This window comes from Aulonocara stuartgranti, assembly GCF_965226115.1.
Source record: "Aulonocara stuartgranti genome assembly, chromosome: 17".
Lineage (NCBI taxonomy): Eukaryota > Metazoa > Chordata > Actinopteri > Cichliformes > Cichlidae > Aulonocara > Aulonocara stuartgranti.
This window is the reverse complement of record NC_138953.1, coordinates 947,881-966,382: the sequence shown is the minus strand read 5'-3', so window position 1 is coordinate 966,382 and position 18,502 is coordinate 947,881. Positions and strand designations below refer to the sequence as shown.

Sequence of the window (18,502 nt, the reverse complement as noted above, 5' to 3'; positions counted from 1 at the left end):
CTAAATGTAGAAGAATGTAACAAATGGTTTGTCACTAGGTACCTTTATGATTAAGTAATGCTATTATGGGATCTACAGATGTAGCAAATCGTGGATCGGTAAACATATTGATAAACTATACAGCTGTAAATACTTTCCAGAAATGTGTCTTTAATTCAACGAATTCAGGCTCCATTGACTGAATTACAGAAACTAGCCCGTAGTATGGACCTGCTGTGTGTCCACCACACTTAGCAGTAACGTTTGCCCATCATTTTTACATTTCATAGTAATATTTGGACTCGATAGAGCAGCAAAGCATGCGGGCAGCTATTTGTCTGCACTGAGTAGGAGCTGTTCAAAGGCATTCTGTTTCCTCAGGTAGACCCGTCCCTCTGTCCCTCCTCGGGACTCCTCCCCTGCATATATAGTCCTCCCCTCCTGCTCTGCCTCAGACCAAAGTTTAGAGCTGAGTGCGAGGCAGAGTGAGGAGGGAGCCCCATGCCAGAAAAAGCCAAACAGGGGGAAGGTGTATCTGTTCCGTCTTTTTACGTGCTTATAACTCTTGATTTTCTGCCACCTTTTTTCTCTCTGGTGTGGATTACTTGAAGCCAACTCGTGAGGATTAAAAGGATACTGTGTTTCTACTGAAAGATATGGTGGCTTACGATGAAGTGGGTAGCTTGGTGCCTATCAAACGGACTCTGCAAGTGACAGACTGCCAGAACCAGGCCAACAAGGAGTTAGAGGTGAGATGGCTGAAACTTTACTCTGTAAATGTTTGACCAGAGCTGCTGGAAATGAAGTCATAGTGTGGTGTTAGGTATCACACTGTGAGTCAATCAGCACCTAACCCTGGTTTTTATCTCACGTATGTACACAGTGTGTGTGTGTGTGTGTGTGTGTGTGTGTGTGTGTGTGTGTGTGTGTGTGTGTGTGTGTGTGTGTGTGTGTGTGTGTGTGTGTGTGTGTGCGCGCGTGCACAGAGACTTTGACCTTTGTTCCAGGGCACTTGGGACAATGCTTAAGATACTGTCAAACCCTGAAAAGTTAATCATTGGACTACACTGCACCTTTTTAGTTGTGAACAGTAACGACCTCCCCCACGCACGGCTGTGTATTCCCCCTGCTCTCGTACGCACCCCAGCAGACACCTCAGTCTCAGTGGGAAATGGGGAGATCAGGTCCATAGTGAGCACACAGAAGAGTACAGGAACAGTGAGACAGCAGGGGGTAGGGTCTCAGTAAACAACCAAGCATTCAAAGGGTAATGCGTTTTACAATGAAAGCAGCAGATATCGTAGGAAACCCAGGTGCTGTCTGTGTATTTCCCTGTGGCTGTGTGGCTTCACTGACAGTAAATCTCTGCAAAAGACAAGTCTGGAAACACTTCACGAATTGAGTCCTTTCTTTCAGTAGAACCCTGTATTTTCACTCTGTGCTGACTTTCTAAGTACCTCCGTCCTTTGATTTGTGCCTGTTCTTTTTTCCATCATTTTCTAAGCTGTAATCACAGGGACACATCTGGCACATGTGAGGTTACATCAAAGAGGAAGCACAGGGAGGGAGCTGAGAAAAGTTTGAGGTTGAAAGTTGAAGGAGGCTACATGTATATTATGTCTGGAGGGTTCGACTGACTGAGCCCAGATCTGAATGGTTTCCAGCCTGACTCGCTCTAATGCCACAGGACTGCCAGGAATAGCAGCATTCCCTGTTTAACTACTGATATACAAAGAGCAGGACGAGTGGCCTCTCATTATCCGCGTCCACAGCGCTTCATGGCCACTACGCTTTTCCACTATTTTCCCTCTGCCCCCCAAAAACACACCAAAAACTACTTGTTACCACTTATTTGTCCACAGATATGAACTGGTGATCACTTAGAGGGAGCCAAGTCTGGTAGCCACAGATAAGTTACAAAAAGAGGAAAGCAGTTGACATGTGGCCCCCGCCACTCGAGGGCTTGCTAAGTTCTCCGTGGAGAGTCTGACCGCAGCCACAGCAGACTGAGCTGTTCCACAGCTGCGTCCACAGAGACCGGAGCCTCAGTGGCTGTACTGTTTCCCACATTTGCTGAGCTGGGACAAAATCTCATTTGGTGTGCGTCAGGGAAACACAAGCAATGTGTTTTATCTTCAGAGGGCAAAACTGCATTACTGTCATGTTAAGATGTTACACTGCAGAAGAAAATGCAAATCGTGTGGAATTATAATCATTACCCTGCTGCTCTTTGATTCCTGTTTCTCCCAGCCTCGGGGCGGGTGAGGAGTTGTGTGTGTTTGGGGGGGTCACCTGCCCCAGGTGCAGTACTCTCTCACGCAAGGCTTGTTGAAGAGCGTGTTTCAACTCGCAGCCATAAATTGTGTGGTGTGCCCCATGCAGCGCTGCACTGCGTAAACACTTTGCTGTATTCCTGACTGCTGCTCCTTTTTCTTGCTCGTAGCAGCAGCACGCTGCCACGCAGCTCCATCCGTAAATCAGGAATCATTTACCCCAGTTTGAGCGATGCAGCAGATCCACTCTGTATTTGAGTTTTCGCTCTTGTCAGAGCAGATAGCAGCAGATTAGAGACACTGAACAGCTGAGAAGCACGGTCTCGTGCATTCCTGGCATTCCTCCAGACCCCCTTCCCCTCCAGATCAGCAGTGAGAGAGGGTCTTTGTGCTCAGTGGGCTGGCCTGGCTCAGGACTCTTCATATGATGGAGCCAACAGCTGCTGGAAGTGCTTCCTCCTCCTTAGTATCTCTGTCTGCCGCTCCGCCAGGCTGTCTGCCTGCGGCTTGACCTCGGCTCCAGCTGCTCGTCTTAAAGGAGGGACTAGAGTTCATAACCAGGATTTATGACGTGACTTGACGTGTTTTGTCACAAGGAAGTCTTTGCTGAGGTGTCACAGTTACTGATCGATTTGTTTTGATCTGCCTCTCTCGCACTTCAGACGTTCAGGGTTTTCAGACACGAGTTATGATAGAATAACTGCACGACTTACCTCCCCTTCTGTTTTTGCCTCCTTCTGCAGGAACCCAGCAACAAGCGCGTCCGTTCTCTCGGCAGGGTGACGTCGCTAGCCAACCTCATTTCTCCGGTAAAGAATGGGGCCGTCCGGCGCTTCGGCCAAACCATCCAGGTAAGCGCTCACGGCATCCAATGGAAACACAGCGCATTGGGGGGACAGGGACATCCCTTTCAACATGTCTAACATGTGGTGTTCTTTCTTTCTGAAGGCCTCTTTCCGGGGCGATGGCAAGTTGCCGGGCGTGCCCCAGAAGCCTTGCAGCAAGGCAGCGGCCCCCACACCACCTAAAAGGAGGAACAGCACCTTATGGTCCGAGACATTAGACATCCACCAGAAAGGAACTTTCTCCACCAAAGAGATCAAGCGGCAAGAGGTGAGTCCAGGAGTCCAGACAGGGATGAATTCTACATGCTTGCTAGACTAGTTCACATGTCTTTGTGTCAAATGGTTTAAATTGGACTAGAAGCCATTCAGCCATCTTGGCTAAGCTCACTATGGTTTAGGCTACGATGTAATGACAACCTGATTTACATGTTTACTAAAAAAACATCTGTCTGTGCCTTCTCCCATTCCTCAGGCCATATTTGAGCTGTTTCGTGGAGAACAGGATCTGATTGAGGACCTGCAGCTTGCACGCAAGGTTTGTCATTTTAAAAGCTCTGAGGCAGCGGGAGTACATATAAAGCAAACAGATTAAATCAGTCTGGCAGGCTTTGAATGCAGCACAGCCAGGAGCTATAAAAAGACAGGGATTGTTCCTCTGTCTTTTTTTTTGTACCCCTAAAACTGTTGACCAAGATATTTTTAGTAGCCGCTCCCAAAGCTCTGCCCAGATATTACTGATCACTTTGCTCCATCCACAGGCGTACCACGACCCGATGCTGAAGCTGTCCATCATGTCAGAGGAGGAGCTTACTCACATTTTCGGCAACTTGGATGCCTACATCCCACTGCACGAGGACCTTCTGGCGCAGCTCTCCAAAGCCACGGGGCCAGACGGGACCGTGGGCCAGATTGGGCAAATTGTTATTAGCTGGGTAAGTGTCTTTGACTTTTTGAGCCATCAAAAGCTTTTACGCTAGTAAAACCGCATTTTGAATTAGCAGTTAGATAAAGAGTCCCTCCTTCCTTTGCAGCTGCCCAGGCTCAATGCCTACAAAGACTACTGCAGTAACCAGCTGGCAGCCAAGGCGCTGCTGGACCAGAAGAAGCAAGACCCACGTGTGCAGGACTTCCTGCAGCGGTGCCTCGAGTCACCTTTTAGTCGGAAACTGGACCTGTGGAGCTTCCTGGACATTCCCAGATCCCGCCTGGTCAAGTACCCCCTACTGCTCAAGGAAATCCTGAGACACACTCCAGCAGAACACCCCGATGCTGCCAGCCTGCAGGAAGCTGTAAGTCCAGGAGACAAACTGGTTCAACACACTGATCCATCATAGTGCCTCTCCCATGTAATAATTAGGCTGCTTGTGTGTTCAGATCACTGTCATCCAGGGAGTTTTGTCTGACATCAACAAGAAGAAAGGGGAGTCCGAGTGCCAGTACTACATCGACAAGCTGGAGTATCTGGACGACAGGCAGAGGGACGCTCGCATCGAACGGTGCAAGAGTCTTCTGTGTCACGGGGAGCTGCGCAACAAGAGCGGCACGGTGAGCACAGCGCACACTTCCAAGTCGTCCTTCGGTGCTTCTCTTTGCATGTTAACACGAGGCTGCCGTCCCACATGAGGCGGGCTATGTGCTCAGATGATGCTCTGGTTTGAAAGTTTCTGTTTTTCCTGGAAATTCTTTCAGAAGCTGCACGTGTTCCTGTTCACCGACCTGCTGATCCTGACCCGCCCCGTCACCAGGAACGAGCGCCAGTGCTTCCAGGTGTACCGGCAGCCAATCGCAGTGCAGGATCTGGTGCTGGAGGACCTGCAAGATGGCGATGTCAGAATGGGCGGCTCTTTCAGAGGAGCCTTCAGCAATGCAGACAAAGGTAAGGCTCGTCCCAGAAAGTGTCCGCTAGTAGCCTGAGCAGCACTTTGCCCGCATTCCTAATGACGCTCTCTGCTTTCTCTGCAGCCAAGAACATTTTCCGGGTACGTTCCCAAGACCCGAGCCAGGCACAGTCACACACTCTGCAGGTCAACGACGTCTTCCACAAGCAGCAGTGGCTCAACTGCCTCCGTAGTGCCATTGCCGTCCACCGGCCTCTGAGCGAGCCCTCCAGCCCCAGCCCGCCTACAGGCAGCGTCCATTCCAAGCGCCGCCCTTCCTCCGTTTCTGCCATCATCCACATGGAGGAAGCAGACGAGAACTACCCGCAACCAGGCTCTCAGTCGGCCCCGGCCTCACTGTGCAACAGCCCCACCACGGCGTCCCCTTCGCCTCGCTCCCCGTCGTCGTCCACGACGTCCGTGTCATCGACGTCATCCTCACCCACGACACATAAAACCAAAAAGGACAAGAAGGCTCTGTGTTCTTTAGGGAAGAGAAAAGAGACGATGGTGTGAGGTGGAGCGTTGGTAGAGAACGTGAATGGACCTCTTTGTTTTTCCTGTACATAAAACCGCACAGCACATTTATGAGTGTCTGCGTGTTATTACAGCAGTGTTCTGTTACTGTCCTCCTTGGCAGCTATTTACCTTACTCCTCCATCCAAGTGCATCCCATAGAGACACAGTATTCTGGAGGGGGGTGCACGTGGTTCAGCTCTAAAAGGGAAGCATGACAAGAAGTAAACCCACGGTTCACACTCGGTGTGGCCAGTTTGCTGAGTTCTTGAAGAAAGAGTTGGTGCATCAGATCCTGTTTACTATAAAGTTCATATTTAAACATTCTTTTAGACCTTTCTTTGGGGGATAATACACTTTATATTTTCAGATCTATCCTAGTATTGTTTTAGGTATTGTAAAGCAGCAGAGTTTTAGCTGTTAGGGCAGGTTTTTGAACATTTGCCGATGTCAAGGTGAAAGACAAAAAGCCAAACCCCAAAAAGGTGAGGTGTACCACACAAACAGATTTCTGTCATAGTTGGGTTTTTAGACTGAGCAGAAGATGTCTTATTTTTATACATTCCTTAAATAACAGATGCTAGAAGCCAGACATAATTTTATTTTATTTACTACAGAGGCATTAATTTAATTCCAGAACAGATGATATGTCAGCAAAAAACCGTGATGAAATCATATCGCAGACGAGATGATGAGTTTTGTTTAAGACAAAATTTTGAACTGAGCCACGTTGGTTTCTTAAAAAGCTGATGCCTGAGAATGAGGCGGATCACTTTTCAGTGTAGGATCTTGCATGGAGCTTTAGTTGTGGACGCCGCTTGCACCTGAAGAGGCGGCATGATGTATGCAACTGTCCCGAGGGACGGGACTAAGCGACGATGAAAGTTGTTGAAGGCAGAAGAGAACGAAGACGAGAACGTTTAGGAAGTGAAACGCTCAGTGTGACATGTGTAACTCCCGTCATCTGCTCAGGTGGATGGGGAATGTTGCTCATGGATGGAAAGAAATGAAAGGAAACTGTACGTAGGGGAAGGCAGATGAGGAAGGATTGGGAAAGTGACTACAGGATTTGGCTGGTTGTTGAGATGAAAACGAGTGAAACGGCAATTTGATGTAATTAAAAGAACAATAAAGATCTGTGTAAGATTTGCAACTGAACCTTTGACTCCATGTCTTTATTATTCACCTTGTTTCAAACATGAACTCGTAGCTGGAGCTTTTAGGAAAAGCACTTATTCGCTTTCCTGCCAAGCTAGACAAGACGATAGAGCGCTTGGATCTGCTGCTAAATATAAAGCTATCCGATTGTTAAGTGATGACGTGACGAATCCTACTTCCGGGTCTAAAGTAGTCTGCGTTTAATATGGCTTTTGTGTTGTTAACATGTTTAATGTTATGTATTTTCTTCTATTTAATCTCAAAAAGCTCCTAAAACAGTCAGTGATCGCTGTTGACCTCCCTCGGCTTTTATTACCGCTAATCATTTATTTAAGCTCAGTTTTTAAAACCTTAGGATGTAACTACAGCCCAGCCCATGCAGCAGTATATGAATGACTAACCTCGTATTGTGGATGGATTATCTCAGTTGTTCTCCTGGCTGAAGTTTGGTCCTTTTACAGCATCCTGCCATGCGATTACATTTGTTCCTGACCACCGAGAACACTCACGTTAACTTTTATCGAGTGGAAAAAAAGTTAGCTTGTTTATATTATGCTAACATAGCTGTGTCGCTAGCGGTCACGTAGCACATCATTATATACCAGCTAGCCAAACTTCAGTAACCCTACAAACGTCACTGCTGTTTAGCTTTCTGTCTTCATTTATGCTGGAAGTGATAGCAGAGCTGTACGTTTGAATTTGTTTCCAAAACCCCGCAGTCAGGACATGCTATATTATATTTAGATAGAAGCTAGCGAGCTAACTCCCTGCTAACTTCTAACTCCGTTAAATGTCATAAATTCCGTTTTTATGGATGCCTGGATGTTAAACTCAGTTGTTACACCTGGTAGAGCAGAAGGCTGATCATTTTATTAAAGATGAAAGACTTTAGACAGTTTTTCAACTCTCAGTAATGCCATAGTGATCGTTTGATATATGGACCTGCAGCGGAGTTTAGGCCCAGACACGGCTAGTGACGTCAGACTGAACAACCGGATTGGCTGCAGCTCATTAGCTTCAGTTGCCAAAAATGGGAAAGGGTAACTGTCCAAGTCTCAAGCACCAAACACACAGACTGCTGAAGACACTGGGCTTTAAAAGCTAAAGCACAACTGTCAAAACTCTGGACCGGTTTCAAAATAAAATAACTTCCTGTTTAGCAAAACTGACTGGAGGCTAGTTTTAAACTAAGCTTTCAAAATAAACAGGTACAAGTGGCTGCTAGTTTTCAAATTGAGCAAAGACAACAAGCAGCTGGATTTCATACTAAACTAACTACATGTCTTTGAATCAGGCAAAGCTAAACTGCGTTCTAGTTTTCAGAATAAGCCAACACGCCGCTACATTTCCACACTAAAATAAATAAAAACGGTAAATGGCCTGTATTTATATAGCACTTTACTAGTCCCTAAGGACCCCAAAGCGCTTTACATATCCAGTCATTCACACACACATCCACACACTGGTGATGGCAGCTACATTGCAGCCACAGCCACCCTGGGGCGCACTGACAGAGGCGAGGCTGCCAGACACTGGCGCCACCGGGCCCTCTGACCACCACCAGTAGGGAACGGGTGAAGTGTCTTGCCCAAGGACACAACGACCGAGACTGTCCAAGCCGGGGCTCGAACCGGCAACCTTCTGATTACAAGGCAAACTCCCAACTCTTGAGCCACAATCGCCCCAATGCATTGGCTCTGCTGTAGTGTCTGCTAGTTTTAATACCGAGCCAACCAGCTATGGTTTGAAGTTAATTTCTAATGGTCAGGATACGTGTGTAGACCAGGGGTTGTAACCTACAACATGAAAAGAGCCAGTTTAGCCCCACCCCCACACACAGGTGACAGGTGAGACAGATGACCATCTCATCAGGACAGGATGAATTAATACATATAGTAAAGTACATTTTGCATATATATACTTATTATATATAGTATCTGTACTAAGAGGGTTAGGGTTAACTTGTGATCCACGTGCAGCAGCGCCCATGAGGCTCACAAACCTAAATGCATGTAGGCTGCAAGTATGCAATGCATACTTTATTAACCCCCACAGGGAAATTAGCCCTCTGCATTTAACCCATTCACTCAGTGAAGCAGTGGGCAGCCACCTATCCGTGGAGCAGTGTGTAGGGACGGTACCTTGCTCAGGGGTATCTCAGGGTAACCATTTAGTGGATTCTAACCTCCGACCTTCCGATCATGTGGGGATCACTCTACCTACTGAGCTATCCCTGCCCCACACAGGTACACAGTTGTATTGCATTTCTATTATATTTTATTCATTTGCATTTTTTATTTTTTATCATAATTAAAGATAGCATGCATGTCATCAGTGGAATGGGCGTTATGACTCAAGATTCTGAATCCAGGTTTGCCAAAAGGACACGAAGGAGATTTTATGACCATGTTTAGCTCTCGACTGTTTGTTCCATGCAGGTGCCAGGACAAACATCTCCAGTCAAGACATTTGTCAGCCTGCTTCCCAAACTGCAGCGTGCTAGCTTATCCTAGCTGGTGATTTGTTGAGTCTTTATCAGGAAAAGCACTTGTCTTTTTCAGGTCTCTTATTCTTATTTGGAAAGCATAACAAAAGGTCCCCAACGGCCTTTTTAAGAAAATGATTTCAATATTCAAGACTTGCTTCATTTGTGATAATAAACAATGGTTATATTGATAACTACAGAGAAAATGAAAAGAGATGTCTTCATTTTAGACATCACCGTGAACTGTTTAACTCTGAGATGAGAGTTTTTTCTTCCTTTAATTTGTCCACTTGGCAGACGACGGTGCTTGCAATTTTATTGAGTAATGGTCTTACATCTGCTCCTCAGAGCATTCTCCAAACATTTGCTCATGCTCTCCACAGTCATTTTAATAGAATAACAGTTGATCAGCATTATAGCAAGCGTCTCAGATGCTGTTAGGCTGAAAAGGGTGGCTGGAGCTCAGGAGGTAGAGCAGGGCATCTGCTGATCGGAAGGTTGGTGGTTCAATCCCTGGCTCCCTCTAGTCTGCAGGCCAAATATCCTAGGGCAAGGTATTAACCCAAAGCTGCTTCTATCAGAATGTGAATGGTAGTTAGCAGGCACTCAACAGAAGACAGTGAAAGTGTTATGTTGCTTTTAACTTTTTCTCACCTGTTCCTTATAGACGTCTCCATGATCTGCATCCATCTGATCCTATCATCCATGAACTTCCTCTCGAGTCCTCCTGTCCTTTCCCCCCTGCCTCGCAGCTCTCACCCAGAGCTCGTCGCAGCAGGCAGCTGCAGAACGTTTGTTCCTGTTAAAAGGAGTTTTTCTTTCCCACTGTTACCAAGAGTATTATACATACATTACAGTATTATACATACTGCCTATGGTAAGTATGTATAATATAAATGGATTTGGTCCTAGCACAGAACCCTGTGGAACTCCATCATCAGTGTGCTGTAAAGAAGACCCACTGTACATGTCCAAACCCTCTGTAACAGCACCCAACCTCAGCTGCCCCTCACACAGACTAGACTCTCCAACTCTCCACCTTCAGCTCAGCTTACTTCCACACAGGGCCACAGAAGATTAGATATTCAAAGTAAATATTGAAATTTTTTTTATGATTTCAATCATTAACGTGAGACAAATATTCAAAAAACAAATAAATCAGGAAGGCAGTGAACACTTTTTCATGGCACCTCAGTTGGTTTTAAATATCACGTTTGTTCTGGTAACCAAGTCGTAAAATGATGTCTCCTCTATTCATAAACCTGGTCAGCAGATATAAGAAACGCCTCTCCTCAGTGTTTTTGTTTAATCGTCGTTGTGTATTGTCAGTAAAGGTTGAAAAGGCAAACACAACAATCAACAAAATAATATCTGTGCTGCTATGATTGTACTGTAAAGTCCAGCCCACCGGCCAGGCCGGGCACCAGGATGAAATGACTCAGGTACAGGTACAATGCAGAGGAGGGTTACGGCAAACACTTCCTTGTGGTCTTTCATGTGTTCACGTGTCAGGCCATGACCATTGGCAAAGCCTTCTCTTGTCCCCTCCACCATGTAAGTCACTGGGAGCAAAGCTAACGAGAGGGAAAATAAAACTGGTCTGCCTGGAGTGATGTGACACCTGGACGGGTTTTCATTAGCAACGAACATGATTGGAAACGCAGACAGGAAGACGGAAAAATGGACCTGAATGATGAGAAAAACTCCAGTAGATGTCTAGAACAGACATGTTAATGACAATTATTATGTTAAACCTCGTCTTTGGCTCCACAACCCATCTTTACCATACTGAGCAGTGGCTGTATTGTTGCACGTTAGACCACCACGTCTGCAGTTTAATTTATAGACCTACTGAAATAGATTCAACCTCACTGTAAAAACCAATCTACCCACAGGTCCAGGAGTTGAATGAGCCCATAACCACCCCTGCCTAATATACGGTTAGATCTTCACATGCTACAAAAACATGTCCAACCTACCGATGCATGGTCTGTAGGGGACATCTGAGGCTAGTGTGCGGTATCTGGCACACAATGGCAGCAGATCCGTTGCTCCTATAAGTTGGAGCCACCGTGAATCAGGCTGTCCTCCAGCATCCTGTTAGCAGTTTATGGTTTGTCCCTCCACAGACTGCTGCTGGTCACAGCTCTCTATAACCTCGCTCCTTTGGAGACACGCCCAGCGCTCATCAGAGTTACTAAGTCTTTATTCCATTCAATTCAAAACTTTATTGTCCCACAAGGAGAAGTTAGTTTAGCAGCGAGGGAAACAAGGAGATGGGCTGCAGTAGGGATAAAAGGAGAAACCCGGAGTCTTTTGGTCCTCACAGGTAAAACGATGGCCACAGGGCAACAAGTCAGACTCACTGTGAAGTTGATGGTTGAAACAATTAACATAGAGGAGCCTTCCTCAGCACATGCTTGATGGCCAAAAGCCCGTCTTGCTAACACCCTGAGAGTTTGCTGAGTCGTGTTCCCAAACCTGCAGATAACAGATTCAATAAAATGTCTGTAACATTTCAGAGACACTAACAGATCCCATTCTCCTTAACAAGAACAGTCTTTGCTGATCGTTTTGGTAGTTTCATCAAGAACAGCCCCCGTACCCGTAACTGTCCACCTGATAGCAGGCGATGAGCTGTAAGACTTCCTGAAATCAATGATCATGTCTTTTGTTTTTGACTCATTAAGTTTCCAAGCATCCAACAACATGCAAACTACAAGAACTGACTGCTGACTGCATGTGTGTCCAGAGTTACACACACTGACTTTGCCTTTATGACTTAATACACCACACACTTACTGCTATAAGGTGACTGCTGTTGGTTCCACCTTGACAGGTGGAGCCTGAGCGTCAGACCAATGCACACTGGCTGCTATGAGCCTGTGTTTCAGCACATACAGTCACAGTGCTGTGTCTGCTGTTTATTCATGGTGGTTAACAAACATCACATGAACTATCTGCCTGTAACTCTAAGAGTAGAACAACAACAACACTCAGAGTTTGTTCTTTGACTGTGGTTCAAAGTCCATAAACAAAGATTATATATGAGACCACTTGAAAACTCACCAAACAGTTGACTGAACACGGACTGCTTTGTTCACCCCTATTAAATCAACCCTGGTGTGATTAAGGCAACTTTCCATCCAAATAAATGCAAACCGTGGTTGTTAACTGATGTTTGGAGGCGTCTGCTTAACCACAGTGTTGATTACGTAGCTGACGTTGACTTTAAAATGTAACACTTTATTAATTCAGCTGCTACTGTTGTGCAGCAGCGCTCGTTATCCAGTAGCAAAATAAGAGAGCCAGGCACGAGCTCGTCAGGTTCCTCTCTGTACTACACCACAAGTGTCTCTCTCACCACTTCATCTGTGCTGTAGAAAGACCTTTGGGCTGATTATTGATGGATGCAGACAGCTGAACCTCCTGTCAGTGAGTCGTCAGCACTCATCTCCTTCCTCCAAACACTCCCCAAACACACCCTGAAAGTCTGCACTGCATGCGGCTTCATAATTAGAGCTGCCCCGTGGCCTTAGCCAGGCAAAGAGGTTTAGATAAACTGGAAGGAAGGAGGAACTTCCCTTTATTGGTCTAATTCAAACACAAGCAACAGATGTGACAATGAGCTGGAATGACAAACATTTGTGTGGCGCCGGGTGAGACAATAACAGTAAATTAGTGGATTTAATTAATCTTGTATCCTAGGCAAACACAGTGCACGCTCTTATATAGGAAATGTTCTTATCTAATGCAATCACAGCATGTTTAAATGTTGGAGGTCTGAGTTATTATAGGTGGTAACCCTAACTCTATGTTTTAGGAGAGGTGGGGAAAGTGTTTGATATTTCTCAGAGTAATTGTTTCTGTGTTCTTTGCTCTTTCGTGGCGCCCACGTCTTTGATAACCATGATGTAAAATTCCATACTCCAAGTCCTCCACAGCGTAAATAGATGTGGCTTTCTGTCTTGTCAGTCATACCAGCTTCAATAAGGTGAAAGGTCAAGCTTGTTTTGCAGGCCTCAGGTGACCTGCAGAACAGTTGTTGCAACTTTAAGGTGGACCTGTTCTGGTCATTTCAGCTGTTTAATGTTTGGCTATTTTGTTTCCTTTCCCTTTAGGTCAACTTTCTTCTAACCAGAAGGTTTGGCATCCTTCCAGTGTATTTGTCTCCTGTGGATACAGAATTAAAACAAACATTGTGACACAATAAATGTAGGCAGTATAAAGTTTTATGTGTCTTTACTTGTTTTCCTTTAGCAGCAAACTGCAGATAAGGACAAAATAACTATTTATACCACCAAGACATGAGACGGGTATATAAAAGTTATCACAGCAAAAACAGAAACCGACTGTGATGTTGCAGAACAAGAAAAATCATTATGTTCTGAATCATTTTGACCCATTTTTGTGAATTCATTTAGTTTCTGTGTTTAAATTTCACAGCACAGCTTACTTTTGAAAAACTACATTTCCATGGGGGCCAATAATTCCATTCTCATCTGTGCAGCTTCACCCTCACAGCATGTCTTCATCCTGTCTTCCTTCTCTCACCCCAACCAATCACAGCAGATGGCCCCGCCCCTCCCTGAGCCTGGTTCTGCCGGAGGTTTCTTCCTGTTAAAAGGGAGTTTTTCCTTCCCACTGTCGCCAAAGTGCTTGTTCATAGGGGGTCATATGAATTATACATACTCTGCATGTATTATTGTAGGGTCTACCTTACAATATAAAGCTCCTTGAGGTGACTGTTGTTGTGATTTGGTGCCATATAAATAAAATTGAATTGAAATGCATCTGTAGCTGTTATGCTAATTCTGGCACATTTATATTTATTCAACACCTGAGCAAAAACACCAAGTTGTGTTGTTGCTAAACATTATGAAAATTAGAGGTTATTTATAAAAATAGTTATAATCATACAGTGTGATGCCTCAATCAGCCAGAACACAATAGAAAAGTTCCTGGTTTGATCAAGTACTGAGGATAAGGCAGAAACATGAGTGTTGCCATCTTGTTGTGGAACAGCATGGAAAGGTTATTTAGGGAATAACAGCTGGGATGAAGGCCAGTGTAAACTTCCATAAAACTGCTGGTGCTGCCATTGGAGGAAATTGTTGACAAACATGCAACAACTGCTTTGAAAAAACACATCCAGTAAAAACAAAGGAGAGCAATGTGAGAAAGATTTAAGGCCAACAAGCTGCAGCAAGCTTCATAGGGCACCAAAGGGCACTGCAGCTTGTTTGAGGGCCTCAGTGAGTGCTGGTGGACCATGTGGGCGATGAATTCATTTACTCATGCATGGTAAAAAGGCCACGCAAAAAGATCATATAACAGAGAGACTGTCTGTGGGATTAACATCCAGATATGCGATGGCTTACTAGCTCCTCTGTGTGTAACTCTAATCGCTTTTATTACTTCTGGTTTAGATGTTAAAAGCAGTGGAAATTCCTTGGATATGAGACCTTCAGATCAGTTTAACAAAATCCTCACCCAATAACACAACAAGCTCCAGGCACAATCTGACCAGCAAAGGACATCTGGATGAAGTCTGTTTACAGCGCCTCTCCATCAAACCTGTGTTTATGTCAAAATACTTTGTGTTCTGCTCGTTCAGGCAGACCAGGCACTCATTCAACCATCAGTCACACATTGCTAAAGGGTCAACCTGTCAGCGCAGTGTATCTTCCTTCAGTCAAACACCACCTTGACTCACAGATTTCATTTTGACTCCTTTTGATGGCTGCTAAGAAAACATCCTTTAATGGCTCCCTGGAACTTCCAGTTTGTTTTTCCATAGGGTGATGGAAGTGTTATTGTCCGGGTAGGTTATTATAAAATAAAAGCAGTTGTCAGTGGGACACGAGAGAAGCCTGTGTTAGACATCAACCTGTGTGTGTCTTAGCATAAATGGTGAAAATGTAGCTAAAGGTAGCTAAAAGAAACCATACCTTTGCTCCATTGCTCAGGCTCCACGTCTATACATGTTTCCACTGTTCTCTTTGTTTTTATCACTTTTCAAGATAATTCATGCATGACCTTTAAAACTAAAAAGAATTGTAGGAGAAGCTATATGCTACCTATGTAACTGAGGCCGAGCTGTGTTGGACCCAGGGACAGTTTTGTACGTTGTATTTTGCACACACTTCCTCTATGAACTATGCAAACAGTGCAGAGCAGCTTGGTTCCTCGTGGAAGAAACCATTTTAAGGGTCTGCCACAAACACGAGGCATCATTTTGTAATAATTTTTCCATTTCTTCTGAATCCATCCATGTTAGATACACAGTGTCAGTTTCTGTTTCCTTATTTTTCTGGTACGTCTGAATTAAATAGTAAGAAACTGTGACAAAAATGTCATCCAGGCCTGAATGTCCTCGCAGCTTTAGTCACTTCACTTTTAGCTAAAATTAGTTTCAGTGTACCCGACAAACCAAAAGACTGAAAAGCAAAGCAGGACCAGACCAAATAAAGTTGTATACAAACCTAAGCTAACAGGCTAAAGGCTTCAAGCTAACAAGCTAGCTTCTGTGCACAGCAGAGTGAGCGACTGTTCCTGAAAATGCAGAACATATGTTTACAAGTGAAATGGTATTTCTCCACTGCACACAGTGTCAGGAGGAGATTGAAGCTTTCTTTCATTTGCTCTTGAAGAGGTCCAGCGTTTTGGAGACGTGAGTAACTGGACTTCTGCTTGGATAACGTGGTGAGGCCAAACTTCCTGAGGTTTTCATTTGTGAGCGAGTAATCTCTCTTTATACCTCAAACGTTGACGTAAAGTGCAGTAGACGGCAGAAATGCTTTGAAGGTACGTGGCCTGCCAAGAGCGGTACACTAACTTGCAAACAAGATGGTTATCAAACACATTTCCCATATTACTGTGAGAGTAGGTTATATTGGGAAGACTGCCTCAGCTTTGAGTTAACTTTTCCTCTGTCTGTCAGAGCCAACGTTGAAATGAGCATCTTGCAACCTTGTTGCTTGCCTTACAGGATTGGCTCTCACTCCGTCAGAGTATGATGTCCTTTGAGCGAGTGTTTTGTTTGGAACCTGTCATCAGATTGTTTACTGTTCTCGCCTCCGGTTCAAAAATTCAAATAGAGATTAACGGAAAGCAAAACTCGAGAATCTCAGATTTTATTCAGGGCTTGTTACTATGCACCCGGTTTCTCACTGCACAACAACCCTTAAATGGGCCTGTAATTTCTGTGTGCATCAAGAGTTCATTTTCCATGTTCCTGGCACAGAACCTGGTACAGTATGAGTTCCCTAAATATACTTTCATGGGTCTTGTGGGAAACAAAGCAGCAACATTCCCAGGTAATGGCTGTACTTACGACACTTGTGTATAACAGCGTAACACAAATGAGCCAAAGACTCACAAAGTCCATTAACAGCTTTGCTGTGGTCGAGGACTCTTATTCTGTTGGGAATGTTTTTATGAGAGGAAAATATTTTGCACATTATAGAACAAAACATCACTGGCAAATAACCCTAATTCACAACCTTTTGCCTAGCTGCTGCTAATACATAATAATATATATATGTGTTTATTTTAACAAGCCTTGGCCAACAGTACCATCTGTAAAGCAAACATTCAATTAATAAGCAGCACTTAAAAAAAGTAGAAAGAAACAGAAGCAGTCGGGTTAAAAACAGAACCTGTGGTTTCAGTCACAAGTGTGATAGAAGCTGCTGTACTCACACTGTACTTTCTACTAAATCACAAGAGAAAGCGTTCGACCATGTCCCAGGAAATTATGTGAAATTGTGGGAGGTGCTTGGGGAGTATGAGGTGTCCAGCACTTTGCTATGAGCAGCTCAGTCCTCATACAACCATTGCAAGAGCTTGGTCTGCATTCCTGGAGGGTTAGTGGGAGTTGGACAGAATTTGTAGGCGTAGCCAAGTGGCGGAAGCTTCCACTCGGGTGGTCTAATCAGTATCTGCTTTTATCGTGGCGTCTCGTTGATAGGTGAGGTGAGAGGCAAGCGAGAGAGTGACAGAGGGATTGGTGCTGCGAAGGTCGGTGGTTCGATCCTTGGCTTCCAGTCTGCATGCCAAATATCCTTGGGCAAGATACTAACCCCAAGTTGCCCTCCGATGCGTTCATCGGAGCATGAATGTAGTTTAGTTTGCAATTGTGTTTAGAAGTGCTTGTATGAGTGGGTGTGAATGGGTGAATGAGGCATGTTGTATACAGTGCTTTGAGTACTCTGGGAGACTAGAAAAGCGCTGTATAAGAATCAGTGCATTTACCATGAAGCTCTTGATTTACCTGTCGATCTTCGTCTCTGCTCGCCTCGTTAGGTGAGCTTTCTGTAAAGGGTGGCAGGCAAACAGACAGGAGGTGCACTTCCTGTCTGGCCCAGTCACTCCTCAGGTGTCCATCTCCATTAGTCACGTGACCTGAATGGCATCAGTAGTTGTAGCTATGTCTGTCGCTGCAGATGCAGCAGGTTGCTGTTAGCCAAACCATTTGCCTAAGCTTAGTTGCAGTGACGCGTTGGTGATGTGGATGTTTAACTCTTTAACTTACTAAACAGTGTGGTTACATTTTGACATCTTGACATGTATTTTGGCAGTAAAAGTTACCATATTTGGGCTTGAGGGCGGAGTGTTATCAACTAACACTAGTTAGCAAGCTGCATTCATATACATGTGCTGATTAGTGCTAAATAACAGAATATTAAAACACCATCATTTCAGTCACACAAAACTGTCCTGGATGGTCTGTTTCACACAGTAAGCCTTATTGTTTGTCAGATTATTCTATTATAGCACAAACATGTCCAACAGGTCCAGTTCACTCTGTTACATTAGCAGTGGTGAGACATCCTCTGGCTCCCAGTGTCAAGCATCCAAACCCCTGAATGTGTTTGTACCAGTCAGCAAACATGCTTTTAATGCTGTTTGAAAACACGTGCGTGTGCAGGAACTGGCTTACTTTATTCAGCCTTAAGTGGCCATTCCAGGCATTGCACCACCTCTCATTTGGTGAGTTTACATATCCACGAGTAGCTCCAAACACAAAACTATGCCTCTACGCTACAACTAAGGGTATGGGTACACTCTCACAATCCTGTCAACCTGAGCAGGTGCTTTGTTCACTGTTTCCGAGAGAACATGAAACATGTTAAGCTCTTAATATCACAGGGACAATGATGTTCCTTTGCAAGCGGGAAAACATGTTTTGCGAGATTCAGGCCAGTCCTGGTGCTGGAACCTCCAGGGTTTATAAGCTGGTCAAACTAATTACAGGTTGCTGATGATTCTCAACACACGTTTGACCACAACATGATATTTGAAGAAGGAAATGAGGACATGGACTCACAAAAGAAGGATTTGGAAAGTGATTTATGTGTGTTTGGA

General features: G+C 44.8%; 1 protein-coding gene across 1 annotated transcript; it reads left to right on the top strand.

The window, feature by feature from the left end:
* Positions 1 to 415: 415 nt before the first annotated feature.
* net1 (neuroepithelial cell transforming 1) lies at positions 416 to 6,648 on the top strand. The gene is made up of 9 exons (XM_082511623.1): positions 416 to 728; positions 2,996 to 3,103; positions 3,201 to 3,365; positions 3,570 to 3,632; positions 3,856 to 4,029; positions 4,129 to 4,386; positions 4,472 to 4,642; positions 4,787 to 4,973; positions 5,060 to 6,648. The coding sequence occupies exons 1-9, from the start codon at positions 636 to 638 to the stop codon at positions 5,488 to 5,490; spliced, it is 1,650 nt and encodes a 549-aa protein (XP_082367749.1). The 5' UTR covers positions 416 to 635; the 3' UTR covers positions 5,491 to 6,648.
* Positions 6,649 to 18,502: the final 11,854 nt, after the last annotated feature.

Coding starts and splice junctions, on each gene's coding strand:
- net1 (XM_082511623.1), top strand. CDS start 636: ATGGTGGCTTACGATGAAGTGGGTAGCTTGGTGCCTATCAAACGGACT. Junction 3,366..3,569: donor AAGAGATCAAGCGGCAAGAG/GTGAGTCCAGGA, acceptor CCCATTCCTCAG/GCCATATTTGAGCTGTTTCG. Junction 4,030..4,128: donor GGCAAATTGTTATTAGCTGG/GTAAGTGTCTTT, acceptor CTTCCTTTGCAG/CTGCCCAGGCTCAATGCCTA.